The sequence below is a fragment of the Salminus brasiliensis genome, chromosome 8 (genome assembly GCF_030463535.1).
Source record: "Salminus brasiliensis chromosome 8, fSalBra1.hap2, whole genome shotgun sequence".
Lineage (NCBI taxonomy): Eukaryota > Metazoa > Chordata > Actinopteri > Characiformes > Bryconidae > Salminus > Salminus brasiliensis.
Genome location: NC_132885.1, coordinates 7481487 through 7499710, shown reverse-complemented (window position 1 = coordinate 7499710; position 18224 = coordinate 7481487). Strand labels below are relative to the sequence as shown.

Here is an 18224-nt window from a genome sequence, read left to right as displayed (position 1 = left end):
TAGCGTCTGGTACAAACTTAATATTGGCAAAACATTTGACAGATGCTGTAAATTAAATGTACAATGTAACCTGTTAAACCTCTTTAAGCATATTGGAAGGGTTACCTAAGGATTAATCATTTTATTAATTCTATTAATCTTATGGCTTTTCTTCTGAATATGCTCTACAAATAATTCTACCATTGTGTGAATGCTATTCCACTCAGTTTATATTAATGAACAGGCAACTAATCAAAGACTGCGTCACTTTCAGTACCCATTCAGCCAATCTGCTGTGTGAAAACAATAAGCAGCTCCCAGAAGGTCCTGCTAAGGGATTTCTCTGGAGTTCTATGAAAAAAAGAAAAATCCATCCAAGTGGTTTAGTGTTCATAATCAGTGAAATGTGTCCCTGTATTTGTTCTGGGTGGTGTTTTATCTAACAGAATGGAGCCGCTCATTAGGCTTGTTCTGTGATCCCAGCAGTGCTTTCTGAAATACTGATCTAGCTAATTATCCTGGCTGGATGTGTACATGCCTTTATGCTCATAGCTGTGGTCATATATGTGAAAAATAATCAGCTAGGAAAAGGCTTTGTTTCATTGACCTCTTAAACCCCGTGCTTCAGTTTCCCACTCTTATAACTACATTTAGCATTCAGCTACATAAACCCTAGAACAGAACCCTGTGGGATGCCACAAAATATGCTTACCTGCTTATTCACTGCTTTTGTTGTAGTACCTGTCTCTACTGTCCAGGGAAGAAAACTATCTTGCACTGCCGTTAGGATTTGATTGCATTCAGCATCAAAAGCTTTAGTGATGTCAGAAAGTTAGATGATCACCACCCCACCTCATCCTAAAAGTATTGGATGGAGCACCATCATCCATCATTACAGAGAACACAGCTCAATGCTGGGGGCCTTATACCCCTCTTCTAGCCCCCGCCTAGCATTAGGCAGCATGGTGCCAATAGGCTCACATATATCTGCTCCAGAGAGTCCTATTCTATTGGCAAATCATTATCTAAACAGACTAGACAAGCTGTGAGTGCATCTGCACATCCGCACATCAGCAATGGGTGCAGCTTAAAGTAGTTGAATGCATTCGTTAGAAGGGGTGTCCACAAATATGTGGACATAGAGTGTATATCAGTGTTAAAGGCACAGTACCCAAAACAGCCTGTTGTATTGCAAGGGATGAAGAAGGGTTGGGTAATTATGCCTGCTTTGGTACGTAAACCGCCACACTGGTCATAAATGCAGCTCAGGGGAGAACAGTCAATACAGGATAAAGAGATAAACAGCGGGGTTGCATGCTGTAGCTGTGGAAACACTATTACACACGTGTGAATGTCAGGAGTCAAAGCTCGATTCGGAGCTGGTAGGTGGATCTGGAGCTGTAAGTCAGTCTGAGGTACGGCTTATCAGCCAAATGTGGGGCAGCTGTCAGGGCTGAAATAGGCTGTTTGCATACTGGGATTGTAAATCACTTTATTGTGCAAACCTCACGACTTTCTCGCTAATCAGAGGCAACATCAAAAAGAGCGTGTTATCAGAACGGAAGTGTGATTCATAATTTCAGATTAGGAAATGACTGCCTGCTTGTAAACAGAGTACTTCTGTGTGTATTTGAGCACACGTATCTTGCGTACAGTACAGTACGAAAGGTTTAGGCACCTGTGAAAATTAAACAGAGCTGCTTATCTGAGCAGTGTGTGTTTATCTCCTCAGTAAAACACTGATATTAGAATAAACACTAATAATAACACTCCTACAGAAAGTGGTGGTGGTTCTCCATCACTGTGTTCATCATTAGAACATCTCCAAAGCTCTCCTCTCTCATGGAGTCTAGTATTATTTAGAGCTCTCCTCAGATCAACACCTGGTTTGGTGGTAAATCAGGGCTTAATGATGGTAAATCAGGTGAGCTGCTGCTGCTGCTGCTGCTGCTGATGGAGTTAAACACATCCTCCACGCTGTGCTGGCTGGACTGGGGGGCGTCCAGGAGAAACCTGGAGGAACCGAGCTCTGTTCTTCAGACTAGCTCGCAAGATCTCACTACTTTCTTCAGAATGAGAAGATCTTGATCCTTTTGACTGGATGTATGTTCATGCATCTGTTCTGATGGGATCTGGAGTTTCTACAGGAAAACTCTTACTTTTGAGAGACATAGCTTTAAACAATGTGATTAGGTGTCTAAAACCTCTGAGCAGTAATGCACACTGTTAAAAGTAGAAGATTCTTGAGGTTCTTCTGGAGGTTCTTCAGTTTAAAACCTCTTAAGGTGCTTTGAGGAACCTTTGAGGAACCTTTTTTTCTAAAAACCTTTTCTTAAAGGTTCCTCCAAGCTCATAAAAAGGTTCCTCCACAGTTTCAACATCCAAAAGTTCCTCAAGGATCGTATACCTTTGATGGTGGAGATGCTGTTCGGTCCACTCTCTCCACATGTCCATTGTTCATATTGAATGTTACTGTACCAAAGTACAGCAGCATCTCGCTCACCCTGTGTATGTGTGTGTGTAACAGGTTCAGTTGGAGCGTCTGTTGGCGAAGCAGATGGAGATTTTGCACGACGCGGCAGCACAGGATGGGCTGCAGGCTCTGGAGTGGAGAGTGCCGCCCGGAGCTTTTAAGCACAGCACAGACAGACAGAGCACCAACGGAGTGAGCAGCGATAAGTCCAGCGAGCAGCATGGTGAGTAGAGGAATACGGCAGGAGTGCAGAGATAGCAGGATTCAGACGTGGATTAGGCTTTATCCACTGTCGCTGGTCCTATTTCAGGCCTGTTTTAATGGATGAGTTTGGTTCTGGATAGCAGTGCACCAATGTGGGAATGCCGGACCAATGTGATATTGGACTTCTGGATTTTCACATATAGTTTACAGCTAGTAGCACCAAAACCCATTAACTTGTAAATATATTTGTATAATTAGAATAGAGGTCAATATTAATATAAATAAATATAAATATTAATATGGTTAAAAATGTAAGAAGGATTGAAAAATTAATATTGATATTTTAAAATCTGGACTAAGTCTTTAATTTGGACGTCCCAGCATAAGGCTATAGCACCACTGTTGTGAAAGTTACATGAGCTGATTTTACCCACAGTGTTTCAAAGGGTTATAAAAGGTATAACACCAGTGTGAAGGTCACCAGAGTTTCTCACCCCTGATCCAATCCGAGTCTCATAATGCTGATTATCAGACCAATCTGATCAGATCCTCTCGATCTTTGTGTTTCTATAAACAATGCAGCCCCACAACCTTTTGGTGGAGGTAAGATGTACACAACAGTAAACACCAGTAAAATCACTCAGTGATTACAGTTTCTATAATCAGACTATTTATTCTAATCTGATCTACTTAGTCTGAAGCAGCTTTTTAAATGACTGTTTTAAACTCTAGTGTTTTATATCTCACAGTCCAGTCTGACTGACCTACCTAACCTTCAGCTCCCAGCTCCTTTAGAACTTAGTGTGTGAGCATTAGCATTAGCATTATCCTCCTCCTCGGTTCTGAATCCGCCGTTCAGAGCTGATTTCAAACCATTGAAAGGAGCGTGTTTCTCTCATTGGTAGAACATTAGAGCATTTCCACCATAGTTTGGTTTCTAATCAGACGTAATTCCAGAATACAGACGGGATGGGAGGAACGTTAGATCTTCCCAAATAGATATATCCCAATAATGGGATAAAATATCGTTGTCGTTCCTCAACTACAACAAAACTGGGTGATTTTTTAACAGCGCTGAGAAAAACGGCAGAAAACAGACCAACGTTTTCCTGAAGAGTGAAGAGTTTAGATCCTGCTCTTCTGACAGATTAACGAACACACTCTTTACCTGCTGCGTCACATTTACAGCAAGGCCCTGAGCTAATGCTAAGCTAAAGTTTTCCTCTTCCCCAAACTTTCCGTTCCACTTTAAATACTGCAGCAGTTAAGGTACAGGTGCAAGTATCTGTCACTGTACTATGTACAGCGAAATGTGTCCTCCAGCTCCAGCACCTGGGGAGCAGAGAGGGTGAAGGGCCTTTCTCAAGGGCCCAACAGTGGCAGCTTGCCGAGCCCAGGAATCGAACCCACAACCCTGCCATCAATAGCCAAGAGCACTTACCGCTGAGCCACCACTGCCACAATAGACAGTTCCGCTCTGCTGCTGAAGTGAACCCACTGTAACTGAGGCACTATTTAAGGTGGAATGAAGAGTTAGCATTAGAAGCCAACTTAGCGCACTTATCAGTTCAAATACAGCTCTGGTTCGTTTTACTCACTGAAAGATGCTCACAGATGAACTCTGTCTGGGGTAGCTTTCCAAAAAATTAGAAGTTCGTCTGCAGTAGCTGAGGATTGTGTCTATTAATGGCACCTGGAGGACTTCAGATGGCACTACGCTATAGCAAACCTAAGGATCTGAAGCGGAAAAAGGCCTGGATTGACCCCTGATACCGAGTCACTGGATCAGATCTGGACATCTTTACTTACTATATATACATTACAAGCTTATTATTCATTAATCACATGGACAGCAAAGAGGTTAGGACTCAGGAATAGACGCCTGGACCCACTGGCATATCCTGACCATTTATGGGGTCTAAACTAGCTGCATGGGAAATGCAGTGAGTGTGTGGCTCTCACACACTTAGCCATGAGACTAAAAGCCAAAAACTGGAACATTGCGTGCAGCTGCACCCAGTTCTCACTGTTAGCACGTAGTGATTTTACTGCATTTTTAATTAACTGGCCACCTGACCTGTTGTGCGTAATGCCATTACCGGCTTTACCACTTCACTACTGTACGAGTGAGGAAAACCCTGCTCAGCTCAGTGCTGTTCAGTGTTAAGTGATCAGGACAGGTGGAGCTTTGCTGGTTGTCAGTCAGTCGTACAGAAACCGAAAGGGAGGCCCTTTTGTTTTTTCGCTTCCTCCACGAGCGCCAGAATGCCCCGAGGACACAGAGGGGGGAGTCAGGTGAGAGTTTATCTGCAGTAAAAATAAAAAACGGTTAAAACTGTGGCAGCTGAAAGCGAGGGTCAGCTGGTATGAAAGAGGCGTCTGGACGGAAGAGGAAACAGCTAGTCTTCAGCTCTGTCAGCTCTGAGAGTGGAGGGGGGCAGACTGAGTCAACCTTGACTGACCACCCAGACGATGAAGTGCTCGCTGTGCTCGGCCCGAGCTGCTGATGTGTTAAGGGGGAGCTGTTGTTGCTCTTTGTTGCTTGGATGGTTCACTAGCTTGCATCACCTGCTCTCTCTCTCTCTCTCTTCCCCCTCTCCCCTCTTCCACCCTTGTGTGCCCCCTCTTCTTCTCTCTCCTTCTCACTTCGACTCCCTCTCTCTCCCTCTGACACTTTCTCTCTCTCTCCTCTACCTCTCTATCACTCTCTCTCGCACCCTCTTTCTGCCTCGACTCTCTTTCTAACTCTCTTGCTCTTTCTCTCTCTCTCCTCTACCTCTCTATCACTCTCTCTCGCACCCTCTTTCTGCCTCGACTCTCTTTCTAACTCTCTTGCTCTTTCTCTCTCACTTTTTTCTGCCTGTGTATCTCTCTCAGCCTCTCTCTGCCTCATTCTCTCTCTCTCTCTCTCTCTCTCTCTCTCTCTCTCTCTCTCTCTTCCCTCTCCCACCTTTGTCTGCCCCCTCTCCTTATCTCTCCCTCTCACTTCTCTCACTTCTCTCTCTCTCTCTTCCCCCTCTCCCCTCTTCCACCCTTGTGTGCCCCCTCTTCTTCTCTCTCCTTCTCACTTCGACTCCCTCTCTCTCCCTCTGACACTTTCTCTCTCTCTCCTCTACCTCTCTATCACTCTCTCTCGCACCCTCTTTCTGCCTCGACTCTCTTTCTAACTCTCTTGCTCTTTCTCTCTCACTTTTTTCTGCCTGTGTATCTCTCTCAGCCTCTCTCTGCCTCATTCTCTCTCTCTCTCTCTCTCTCTCTCTCTCTCTCTCTCTCTCTTCCCTCTCTCTCTCTCTCTTCCCTCTCCCACCTTTGTCTGCCCCCTCTCCTTATCTCTCCCTCTCACTTCTCTCTCTCTCTCTCTCTCTCTTCCCTCTCCCACCCTTGTCTCACTTCTCTCTCTCTCTCTTTCCCTCTCTCTCTCTTTCCCTCTCTCTCACTTCTCTCTCTCTCACTTCTCTCTTTCTCTTTCCCTCTCTCTCACTTCTCTCTCTCTCTCTCTCTCTCTTTCCCTCTCTCTCTCTCTCACTTCTCTCTCTCGCTCGCTCTCTCTCTCTCACTTCTCTCTCTCTTTCCCTCTCTCTCACTTCTCTCTCTCTCTCTCTCTCTCTCTCTCTCTCTTTCCCTCTCTCTCTCTCACTTCTCTCTCTCGCTCGCTCTCTCTCTCTCTCTCTCTCTCTCTCTCTCTCTCTCGTTTGATTCCCAGCAGGTTTGTTTTGAATTCCAGAGGCTGATCAGGCAGCTGCGTGTGGACGTGGGTGGGTGGGAGGTGGGCTCTGATTAGGTGGGATCTGAGAGGTGGGTGGGTGGGTGTGGAGAAGTGAGCATTCGTTCCGCAGCTAATTCCTGCTAATACCTCTCTGCCTCTCCTCAGTTTGGGCCTAGCTCTCTCACACTCCCCTGTAATTACAGCGCGCTCAGGCTGTGTGAAACCGGGACACTTTCGGGATGGAGGGAGTGTTTCTAAACCTTCATGAAAATAACTTTAGTGAGAAAGTCCACGTGTGGAGTGAGCTGGTAGTGATCGTACCCCCTGAAGAAGGCAGTGAGGGGGAAGTGTGTAGCGCATGGTGGAGATGGGCAATACCCGCTGCATTCTGTTAGCACAGTCAGCTTCCCCCACACCATATTCAGCGTCCTCCAGACATCTCCAGAAGTTTGGAACATCTGCTCGTCAGTTTGTCCCTGGGAAGGCCTTACACTAGATGTTGGAACCTTGCTGAGAAGATCTGATTGCATTCAGCCTCAGTAGCATTAGGGAGCTCAGGCACTAGTTCTGGATCTTGAACACCACACAAGCTCTCCAGAGGGAGCTCTTCTTAGCCACATTGACTGCTCAAAAGAAGCTCATATGTATTTACAACCCACCCTAAAAGGACAAAAGTATTGGGACACCTGCTCATTCATTATTTCTTTAGAATTCAATGTTATTAAAAAGAGTTGATTCTGCTTTTGTTGGAGTAACTGTGTCCAGGAAAGAAGGCTTTCTACTAGATTTTGGAGGAGCTTTGCTGTGAGGATTTGTTTGCATTCAGTGACAAGAGCGTTAGAGAGGTCAGAATGTTGGATGGACAATCACCAACCCACCTCATAATCCCTAACTCCCCAACTCATCCCAAAAGTATTGGATGGAGCACCAACCATCATTCTAGAGAACGCAGTTGCTCCACAGCTCAATGCTGGGGGGGCTTTATACCCCTCTAGCCCACGCCTGGCATTAGACAGCATTGTGCCAATGGGTTCATGTTTATCTGCTCTAGAGAGTCCTAATCTATTGGCAGTACTTTTCTACAAGGACTAGACAAGCTGTGTGTGTGCATTTGCACATCTGTGTCAGCAATGGGTGCAACTTTTAGCAGCTGAATGCACTCATTAGAAGGGGTGTCCACAAACTTTTTTTTATATAACTTGATATTATTGGGAATATCATTGGAATTCCGAAACGTGAGTCCGGTATCGGGAAGAGGGCCCTACTGTACTGCACTCTTTGTGTGTGTGTGTGTGTGTGTGTGTGTGTGTGAGTACGCCTTTAGTATTTTAAATGCAGGAAATGTGTGTGTGGTCAGTGTTAGTGAGCAGTGAGGATGAATGAAAGTGTGTGTTGGGATATTTATGCCGCTTGTCTGGGGAGTTTCCCGCTGTGTGAACAGACCCGGCTCCCTCCCCATTCCACTGAATACCTCCTTCATGAACTCTACAGCTACACGAGCTGCCTCTATCTCCTCACATCCCAGCGTGCACTCTGAGTGGGCGTACGAGATCTGCAGAGAGAAAGAGAGAGAAAGAGAGAGAGGGAGAGAGAAAGAGAGAGGGGGAGAGAGGGAGAGAGAGAGAGAGAGAGAGAGAAGCGGGGGAGGAAGTGAGAGAAAGGGAGAGGATGGAAAAGAGAGAGAGAGAGAGAGAGAGAGAGTAAGCCAGCAGAAAAAAGAAAGGGAGAGAGGGGAGATGGTGAGAGAGAGTGGGCAGACAAAGGGTGAGAGAGTGAGAGAGAGAAGGGGGGGGTTGGAGTGAGAATGAGAGAGAAGGAGAGGGGGCAGATAAGGGTGGGAGAGCAAGAGAGTGATTGGAGAGAGAGACAGAGAGGAAGTGTGTAAGAAGCAGAGATAGAGAGAACAGAGAGAGAAAGTGGGGTGAGCGAGACCGAGAGTGAGAAAGGGAAGTGAAAGAAAGGGAGAGGGAAAGGTGAAAGTAAGGGATGAGTGAAAGAGAGAGAGTGAGTGATGTGAGTAGAGATAGAGGGAAGAGAGAGAAAGTGGGGGTAGATGAGTGGGACGAGAGAGAGGAGTGAGAGCAAGAAAGTGAGAAAGGGAAGTGAAAGAGCGAGAGACAGAAAATAATGAGGGAATGAGGGAATACATGGAGAGAGAGAGAGAGAGAGAGAGAGAGAGAGAGAGAGAGTAGGAGGGAAGTGCGAGAGAGAGGAGTGAGAAAAAGAGACCGGGAAGTATAAGAGTAAGATAGAAAGAGTAAGGGACGAGAGAGAGTGAGAGAAAGTGAGGAGAGAGAGATTGAGGTGGAGGCAGAGAAAGAGAAAGATTGAGGCAGAGGAAGAGAGAGAGAGATTTAGGTAGAGGCACAGAGAGAGAAGATTTGAGGCAGAGAGAGAAGGATTTAGGTAGAGACAGAGAGAGAGATTGAGGCAGAGGCAGAGAGATAAAGATTGAGGCAGAGGCAGAGAGAGAGATTGAGGCAGAGGCAGAGAGAGAAAGATTGTGGCAGAGGCAGAAAGAGAAAGGTTGAGGTAGAAACAGAGAGAAGGATTGAGGCAGAGAGAGAGAAAGATTGAGGCAGAGGCAGAGAGAGAAAGATTGAGGTAGAGACAGAGAGGAAGAAAGATTGAGGTAGAGACAGAGAGAGAGAAAGATTGAGGCAGAGAGAGAAAGATTGAGGTAGAGGCGGAGAAAGAAAGATTGAGGTAGAGACAGAGAGAGAAAGATTGAGGTAGAGAGAGAAAGATTGAGGTAGAGGCAGAGAAAGAAAGATTGAGGTAGAGGCAGAAAGATTGAGGTAGAGGCAGAAAGATTGAGGCAGAGAGAGAGAGAGAGAAAGATTGAGGCAGAGAGAGAAAGATTGAGGTAGAGGCAGAAAGATTGAGGCAGAGAAAGAAAGATTGAGGCAGAGAGAGAAAGATTGAGGTAGAGGCAGAGAAAGAAAGATTGAGGTAGAGGCAGATAGAGAGAAATGGAGGGGTAAGAGAGAGATCGAGGTAGAGGCACAGAGAGAGAGAGTGAGGAAATAGAGAAAGAGAGAGAAGGTGACAAAGATGGGAGAGAGAGAGAGACAGTAGATATCCATGGCGTTTGGCTTTGTGAGTGTGTGTGTGTGTGTGTGTGTGTGTGTGAGTGAGTGTGTGTGTGTGAGTGTGTGTGTGTGTGTGTGAGTGTGTGTGTGTGCTGGGTGAATCAGTGCTGTGGGTAATTAAGGATGGCTTGTGTTTAACGTGAGCTGAAGGCCGTTACTCACAGAGCGGCGGCAAGCTCAGGTTAATGCTGCCTGTGTGTGTGTGTGTGTGTGTGTGTGTGTGTGTGTAAACGGGCGTGCGAGTGTGCGATGTGCGCTCGTGTTACTGTGGGCATGTGGAGGCTGCGTCCTCAGGCCATCACTTGGGCTGCAGTGGCTGTTTCTAATAGCAGAGGAGGCTGAGCTGGGATGGTGCTGAGATCAGTAGTGTGTGTGAGAGGGGGGTTTTGTGCTCTGGGGGAGGGGGGAGGAGGAGGGGGGCTTATGGTGGGCGTATTGTTTGTGATTTAGCTGCTTTCTGTTGATGTCTTTAACAGGAATGGAGGGCATGCTAATAATAATAACATACAGCGAGGCTGGGGTGGGGAAAGTTTCTAATGAGGTTTTAAAATAGTGGTGTTTATGTGTGTGTGTTTATGTGTGTGTGTGTGTGTGTGTGTGTGTGTGTAGGTGAGAAGCCACTGAATCTGCGCGTGACAGGGCAGAGGGCAGGGGCGTCAGAGGGAGAGACGCCGCTGGGCAAGCAGCTGGCCAACGAGCTGAAGAGACACCACCAGGCCAGCGCAGAGAGCAAAGCAGCGGCCGCCACAGGTGTGTGAGTATTTGTGTGTGTGTGTGTGTGTGTGTGTGTGTGTGTGCACAAACATAACACTCACACAATTAGGCTACAGTCGCTAAAACACTGCCACAGCATCACATCACACCTGGGATACCTTAGCAACTGCCTAGCAACCACTTTGCAACACCATAGCACCCATCTAGCAGTCCCTTCCCAATACCATAGCAACCACCCGGGATGCCATAGTAGCCACCTAGTAAGCACTTCGCAGCTACCTAGCAACAGAATAGCAACCACTAAGCAACATCATAGCAACCACATGGGATACTATCGTAAGCACCTAGCAACACCATAGTGTCACACCTAACAACACTATAAAAACCGGCTGGAATACTGAAAACAACCACCTAGCAACCTCATAGGGACCACCTGGTATACCATAGTAGCCACTAAGAAACACCAAAACAACCACTAAGCAACAACATATTAAACACCTAGCAACACCATAGCAACTATCTGGGATAACACAGCAATAACCTAGCAACACCATAGCAACCGCCTAGTAATACCATAGCCAGCACTTAGCAACACCATAGCAACTATCTGGGATAGCACAGCAATAACCTAGCAACACCATAGCAAGCACCTAGTAATACCATAGCCAGTGCTAAGCAACATCGTACCAGCCACTTAGAAACACCATAGCAATTATCTAGGATAGCACAGCAATAACCTAGCAACCATACGTAGCAACCAACTGGAATACCGTAGCAACCATGTAGCAACAAAAACGCAGTACTATAGCAACTCTCTATAAATACATCATACGGCTGCAGGTGCAGCACCGGACGTGCCTTCGTGAGACAGCAGTATCCTCTCCCAGTGTGTCTGAAATCAGTGTTTGATTTTCTGAGGCTGCAGTTAATCATGAGCAGGACAGGACCGCTTACCTACCACACGCCTGTACAGCACAGGGTTTTAAAGATGCTGTGAAGGAGGAGCTGCCATGCTGGGGACAAAATAGAAAATTAAAGAACAGTGATGAACCCATATGTCTCATAATAAATAATAATAAGGGGGTGCAGGGGTGCAGTACGGTTCTAGATTGCTTTAAATGCAGGGGCAATAAAAAATACATAATAAAAGCAGTGGGTGAGCACGTCTTTAGTTAGCCGGAATGTGAATGTCCAAGTCTACAATCAATAACGTGCCAATTTAGCCACTCTTGTGTGGAAATGACGGCTTTCAGAGCACTGAATGTCTGACGTTATATGACCGAATGAGAAAGAAAAACAATATTCATTAAGCATTCATAGAAAAAAAGATCACATTTGGTAGGTACCATAACCTTATTAGGTTGCTCTTGACAGCTGTATGTACACTGTGTGCAGAATTATTAGGCAAATGAGTATTCTGATCACATCATCCTTTTTATACATGTTGTCCCACTCCAAGCTCTATAGGCTTGAAAGACAACTACCAATCAGGTAAATCAGGTGATGTGCATCTCTGTAATGAGAAGGGGTGTGGTCTAATGACATCAACACCCTATATAAGGTGTGCTTAATTATTAGGCAACTTCCTTTCCTTTGGCAAAATGGGTCAGAAGAGAGATTTGACGGATTTTGAAAAGTCAAAAATAGTGAGATGTCTTGCAGAGGGATGCAGCAGTCTTAAAATAGCCAAACTTTTGAAGCGTGATCACCGAACAATCAAGCGTTTCATGGCAAATAGCCAACAGGGTCGCAAGAAACGTGTCGGGGAAAAAAAAGACGCAAAATAACTGCCCATGAATTGAGGAAAATCAAGCGTGAAGCTGCCAAGATGCCATTTGCCACCAGTTTTGCCATTTTTCAGAGCTGCAACGTTACTGGAGTATCAAAAAGCACAAGGTGCGCGATACTCAGGGACATGGCCAAGGTAAGGAAGGCTGAAAAACGACCACCTTTGAACAAGAAACAGAAGATTAAAATTCAAGACTGGGCCAAGAAATATCTTAAGACTGATTTTTCTAAGGTTTTATGGACTGATGAAATGCGAGTGACTCTTGATGGGCCAGATGGATGGGCCCGAGGCTGGATCAGTAAAGGGCAGAGAGCTCCACTCCGACTCAGACGCCAGCAAGGTGGAGGTGGGGTACTGGTATGGGCTGGTATCAATCAAAGATGAACTTGTGGGACCTTTTCGGGTTGAGGATGGAGTGAAGCTCAACTCCCAGACCTACTGCCAGTTTCTGGAAGACACCTTCTTCAAGCAGTGGTACAGAAAGAAGTCGGTATCGTTCAAGAAAAACAGGATTTTCATGCAGGACAATGCTCCATCACATGCATCCAAATACTCCACAGCGTGGCTGACCAGTAAGGGTCTAAAAGAAGAAAAAATGATGACATGGCCCCCTTGTTGACCTGATCTGAACCCCATAGAGAACCTGTGGTCCCTCATAAAATGTGAGATCTACAGGGAGGGAAAACAGTACACCTCTCTGAACAGTGTCTGGGAGGCTGTGGTGTCTGCTGCACGCAATGTTGGTTGGAAGGCTTTTGAGTGTCATGGTACAGAAAGGTGGCTGTATTGGTCACTGATTTGTTTTCGGTTTTGTTTTTGAATGTCAGAAATGTTTATTTCTAAATTTTGTTATATTGGTTTACCTGGTGAAAATAAACAAGTGAGATGGGTATATATTTGTTTTATATTAAGTTGCCTAATAATTCTGCACAGTAATGGTTACCTGCACAAACAGATATCCTCCTAAGATAGCCAAATAGCCAAAGATAAAAAAACTTCCAAAAATATTAAGTTTTGATATTTATCTTTTGGGTTAATTGAGAACATAGTTGTTGTTCAATAATAAAAAGAATCCTCTCAAATACAACTTGCCTAATAATTCTGCACACACTGTAGTATGTCATCGCTCTCATAAAAAACCCTCTATCTCCAAGTCCGAAAATCAGTATAGAAAGATTGGTGGAGGTCATTTTGAGCCTTTCTTTTCGACACAATGTAATGTCTATTCCTTCTAACGTAATTAGAATCTGTGCTCTCCAGTGCACATCAGTGACCTAGCATCAGAATAGCAACCACTAAGCAACATCATAGAAACCACCTGGGATACCGTAGCAACCACCAAGCACCATTATAGCAGCTACTAAGAAAAATATATCAACCACTTAGTAAAACACCTTAGCAACTATTTGGGATAGCACAGCAATAACCTAGCAACACCAAAGCAACTACCTAGTAATACCATAGCCAGCGCTAAGCAACGTCGTACCAACCACTTAGCAACACCATCGCAACTATCTGGGACGCTGCTCCCAGGACACTGTTGGCTAGATATATCTGGTTGGTGGATGGTTTTCAGTCCAGCGGTGGCACTGAGATGTTTAAACACTCCAGCAGCACTGCTGTGTCTGATCCACTAACCATGTCAGTCTGCAGTGCTGAGAATGACCCACCACCCAAATAATACCTGCTCTATATAATAATAATACCCTATTAATATTTCCCTAAATGCTGTTTAAAAGAGCTCTGACCCTTCTAAAGTAATTAGAATCTGTGCTCACCTCTAAAATGTTCATATGGTGTTTTATCTCATTATCTCCTTCTAGAAAACGGCAGCGGAGCAGACGCGACTCCACGGGCCCTCAATCTTTCGGAAAAGAAGACCATCAAATCGGAGCCTGAAGATTCCAGATAGCAGACCGGGAAAATCTTTTCCTACCGATTCCATAATGAACTCTGTTGTCCGTCAGTGAATACTAAAGGAGCACAACTACAGTAGAGCCTTAATAACCAATGTTGCCTCAGATAGAGTTTCTTTCCTTAGTTCAAAGTTTTTGTTTTTGCCAAAGCACCTAGAGCCCTTATTTTCATCCCTGGATAGACTCACAGAATTTGTGTTGTCACTGACTGTACACGCAAAACTCTCTCTCTCTCTCTCTCTCTCTCTCTCTCTCTCTCTCTCTCTGTCTCTCTCTCTCTCTCTCTCTCTCTGTCTCTCTCTCTTTCTCAATTTCTCTCACTCTTCACCCTTTTTTCTCTCTCTCTCCTATCGGCGTGGACCGCAATGTCCGCTACTTGTACATACATTTGTTCATACATGGAAAATGTTGAGATGATGTTATTTAAATACAGTTTGTGTCGTGTGTGTGTATATATACGAATGCATGTCAAATATTGTTCCACTCAAACAGAAGGTGGCGACGTCATTGTCTCTCTATGCTTCAAGCTCGCAGCTGGCCGCTGTTGTCAGTTGGAGCCGTTTTGGTGGGATTTCTGTGTACAGAATCTTTAAGTTGGAAGTTTGCGCTCTGATAGGGGTCACTATAGCAGCTCAAACTAGCCTGGTTTTAAACGTCTTTCTACGGTGCTAAGGTTGAGGTGACCCCCAGAGTCTTGGGGGGTGAGTAGGTGATGCTTAAAGTAGATGTTGTTAGTTTTACACACATAACAAAGATGAACGTAGTGAAAACCAAGCTTCAAGCCACACAGCCAGCTTCATTTGTCCGTGCTAGACTGTAACATATGTTTGCTCCATTGAGAATAAGCACAAGTATCATAATACAGCTTATTGGCGACTTACGTACGGGTGATATTCACAAAACTACTCATAACAAGCTCAAGCACTGTCCGAAATCTAAAGCTACATTAATAAAGTAACTGATTCCAGAGAGTTTTTAAACTTAGTTTAGTAAAAGGTTCTCCTAACTCAAATATTTTATTGAGTTAAGCCTCAAAAAGCTATTTTGTTTTCTTTTTTTTAATAAGATATTTGATCTATGGCTCCTCCCCCTTCATTTATTTATTTACTGTTTATTCCCATCTGCAGGTTAGAACGTCTTCTTACCACATCAGGGGAGGCCTTTCTATTCTCAGACTCCTGACCACAGAGGGCTGTGGTGTTGGTGGGATTTGAACTTATGATCTCCTGTCTCTTACCAAGCAAGCAGTTAGACAGTTACCACACTCCAGAGCTGTGAAGCCATGTACATTTCTGTGTCCAGGAAGGAACAGAAAGGTAAATTTACTCAGAGCTGTGTTTTTATGTAGTATAATTTCCCAGCTCTAGACCGGCCCTACAGTCTAACTGCTGCTCTTCATCAAGTGTGAGCAGATCAGAAGTTCAAATCCCAGAAAGGGCTCAGTGAACCATTTTTAAAAGCCTTCCAGTCTGGCGATGTCAAGTCATGGGAGGAGTCCTAACCTGCAGATGAGAATATACAGTAAACAGATTGAGGGGGAGGAGCTACAGGCTAAACATCTTCCTTAATATTTAAGCAGTTTCAGCTGCAGCTCATTTTCTAATGTTTTTAAGCCTCAACTCAGCATGTATTGCTGACCAAACTGCAATGCAGAAGTCCAGAATGTGAGTTAGGAGAACATTTGAACAGAACTAAGTCAAGTTAACTCAAAAATGCTCTGGCCTGACTTGAATTTTTTTTACAGTTTGCCATCAGTTGTAAGTGTATTGGCCACCCTCTCTTTCTAAGAAAAGAAAAAGTCCAGTTTTACAGTGTTGTGACCAATAATCATCTCGAAAGAGCTTGTCGGCTTCTGTAGTGGCTAAACGTGCAAAACGCTGTGGGGGAAAGTGGAGGTACGAGTTGTTTTTAGGACTGAAACTTCAGGGCAGCATCAATGCACCATTGAAACCATTCATCTGCCATGATCTATTGTAATGTGTAATACCGAGTATTTAGTAGTAGAGCAATACCGAATAGCTGTTGTTACTAAACCCAGTGAAACGTGTCTAGTCGTCGCAGTCCCTGGGCTGTTCACTGTACAGTACTGTATTTGTACCCTCCGTTCAGTAGTGTAGAATAGTCTTAGATTCAGCTGATGTACAAACGTTTATGGAACTGATATGCACTAGTGTTTTAATCGAAATGCATTTTTAGAAGTTGCATCCTTTTACTCAACATTTCCCGTCTTTGTTTTTCAATGGTGAAACGTTTTCTTGCTCTTTTTTGTATGGTTTAAAATAGAGGTCGTACTGTGTGAAACTGGCCGAGTGCCTCTCTGGGCTAGTTCGGCCTTTATGACCATCCTCTCTGTAGTGCCCCAGATCCAACGTGACGTGCAGTAGGAGCAAACCATCAGGTTATCCACAGTCGTGTGTGTGTGTGTGTGTATGTATGTGAATGATATGTCGAGCTGCCATATCAACCGTATTGGTGTTGGTGATGAATACCTCTGTGTGAGACCCATCATCACGTCCTGATCCCACACTTCAGTGTTGTTGTTTTTGTTCTGTTCTGAAGGGCAAAGTGGAGAAGTTTGTCTGTCCTCTTTATTTTTGTATGATTTACCTTTAGAAGACTAAAGACTTAAGTATGCAAAACCTTTGTTAATTTAAGTGCCATTTTTTAACTATAGTTTTTGCGAGTGTGTGGTGAGCCTGATCTGTCAGAGGAGGATGCTACGAAAGGTTCAAGTGGTAAATTATTAAAGTTTGGATGATTGTGTAATAATTTACCTGCATGTTAAGTGTCTTTTAAGGGTTTTCCATGTTTTTCAGCTGTTTGATGTTTTTTTGTCTTTGTTTAAAAAAAATAATAATCCAGTGGTCGAGGGGGTTGGGGTGAGAATGCTGGTTTGGGATTAGTCTAAACTCTAAACTAAATGAGAATCACTAGGGCAGCAGTTAGCTGTTCCTGGATCAGCATTTTTACACAGAGACACACACATGCCCAGTGTAAAATCCTGAGCCTCCACTGCAAACAATCAAAAATCTAAACAAAAAAAATATATAAATAATAATAATAATCTGAAAAAAAGATTATTTTACTTTTTTTTGTATATTTCATTTTAGAAATTATCTGAACTTTCGTGAAATAAGCAAATTGGTCTGTATCATTTCTTGATATTGGCAAAATGATCTGAATTGTTTCTAAATATTGCCTAAAATAGCGACATTATTTTTGAAAAACAAAAAATATCTATTGTTTTTTTTTTTAATACCCAATGAAATTAGACTAAATGTCTTAAAACATGTAATAAATAAATCCATAGGTTAAGATGTTATTGAAAACAATGTGAATAGAAATAGAAAGTTCTGTTATTGTATATAATATAACCCTAATAATATTCTCACAACAATTCAATATATATGGACTTGATTTAGGACTTGTGTAAGATGTAAGTGGCTTCACTTGCACGATAGACTTTTTTGCAGTGTGGTTTCCCCAGCAGTGGTAGCTTCGTTTGCAGGATTATTTGTGGGTGTGGGTGTGTGTGTGTATGTGTGCATGGGGGCGTTTGTGTCATTTCTTTCTTCAAAGGAAAGTGACAAACCTGAAGATTGCACGCATTGAGGCAAATGTCAGATTTCTCCGAAAGATTGAGACTGAAGGTTCCATGCTTTGGTGGAAAGGGGGAGAAACAAAGCGCTATGATCTGATTAGTTATCACTGACACCGACATGCAGCTACTGATGACCTAAATGCTAGAACATATCTAGACTCCTACCTTTGTCCTATGCCTCTTTCCTGTGCTTTACGACAGCATGCTCGCTGCTGTTCGCCCGTGCTCTGTAGAATAGAAGAATGGGTTTTTGGAGCAGGGGATGAAACCTCGTGTGTTTTCAGTCTGCTTTGTTCCCATCACTGTTGTCTGAGTAAAGAATGCACCATTAGGATATGCAGTAGTCACGCACCTCTTGTTTTGTAAACACTAATATATTTAATTTGTTATACAGCACACAAACATTAAACTCTATTTTTTGAGATCTGACTGTGATGCTGCTTTTACTGCTGATTTAATCCACTGTTGTGACTCAGATGCTGTGTGATGAATGTGATGATATTGCACACATGAGAAAGACAACAGCTTTATCAGTTCAGGATATTACCCAACTTTATATGCTTTATATGAGACAGCTTCAGTCTTCAAACCTGGTTCAGGTCATTTTAGGGCCTACCTGCAAGTAGTGCTGCTCTGGAAGCATATCAGCCCAGACTGATGTTCTCCTTCATTCAGTTTAAGCATCTAGATGAACCTCTGAGCTGTCCACAGATCACAAAGAAATAATAAGACATGCGGGACTAAACCTGA

The 18224-nt window shown here is 44.0% G+C and overlaps 1 protein-coding gene across 3 annotated transcripts in view; it reads left to right on the top strand.

Moving 5' to 3' along the window:
* Positions 1 to 17896, top strand: part of nab1b (NGFI-A binding protein 1b (EGR1 binding protein 1)) — a 42352-nt gene extending 24456 nt beyond the window's left edge. For 2 of the 3 annotated variants that reach the window (XM_072685476.1, XM_072685474.1), the window contains exons 7-9: positions 2507 to 2675; positions 10064 to 10204; positions 13781 to 17896. In XM_072685476.1, the coding sequence (XP_072541577.1) occupies positions 2507 to 2675; positions 10064 to 10204; positions 13781 to 13869 (399 nt within the window). In that variant the 3' untranslated portion in view covers positions 13870 to 17896. Of the gene's footprint in view, positions 1 to 2506; positions 2676 to 10063; positions 10209 to 13780 lie in introns of all 3 variants that reach the window. The other variant, XM_072685477.1, reaches the window with a different exon arrangement.
* Positions 17897 to 18224: the final 328 nt, after the last annotated feature.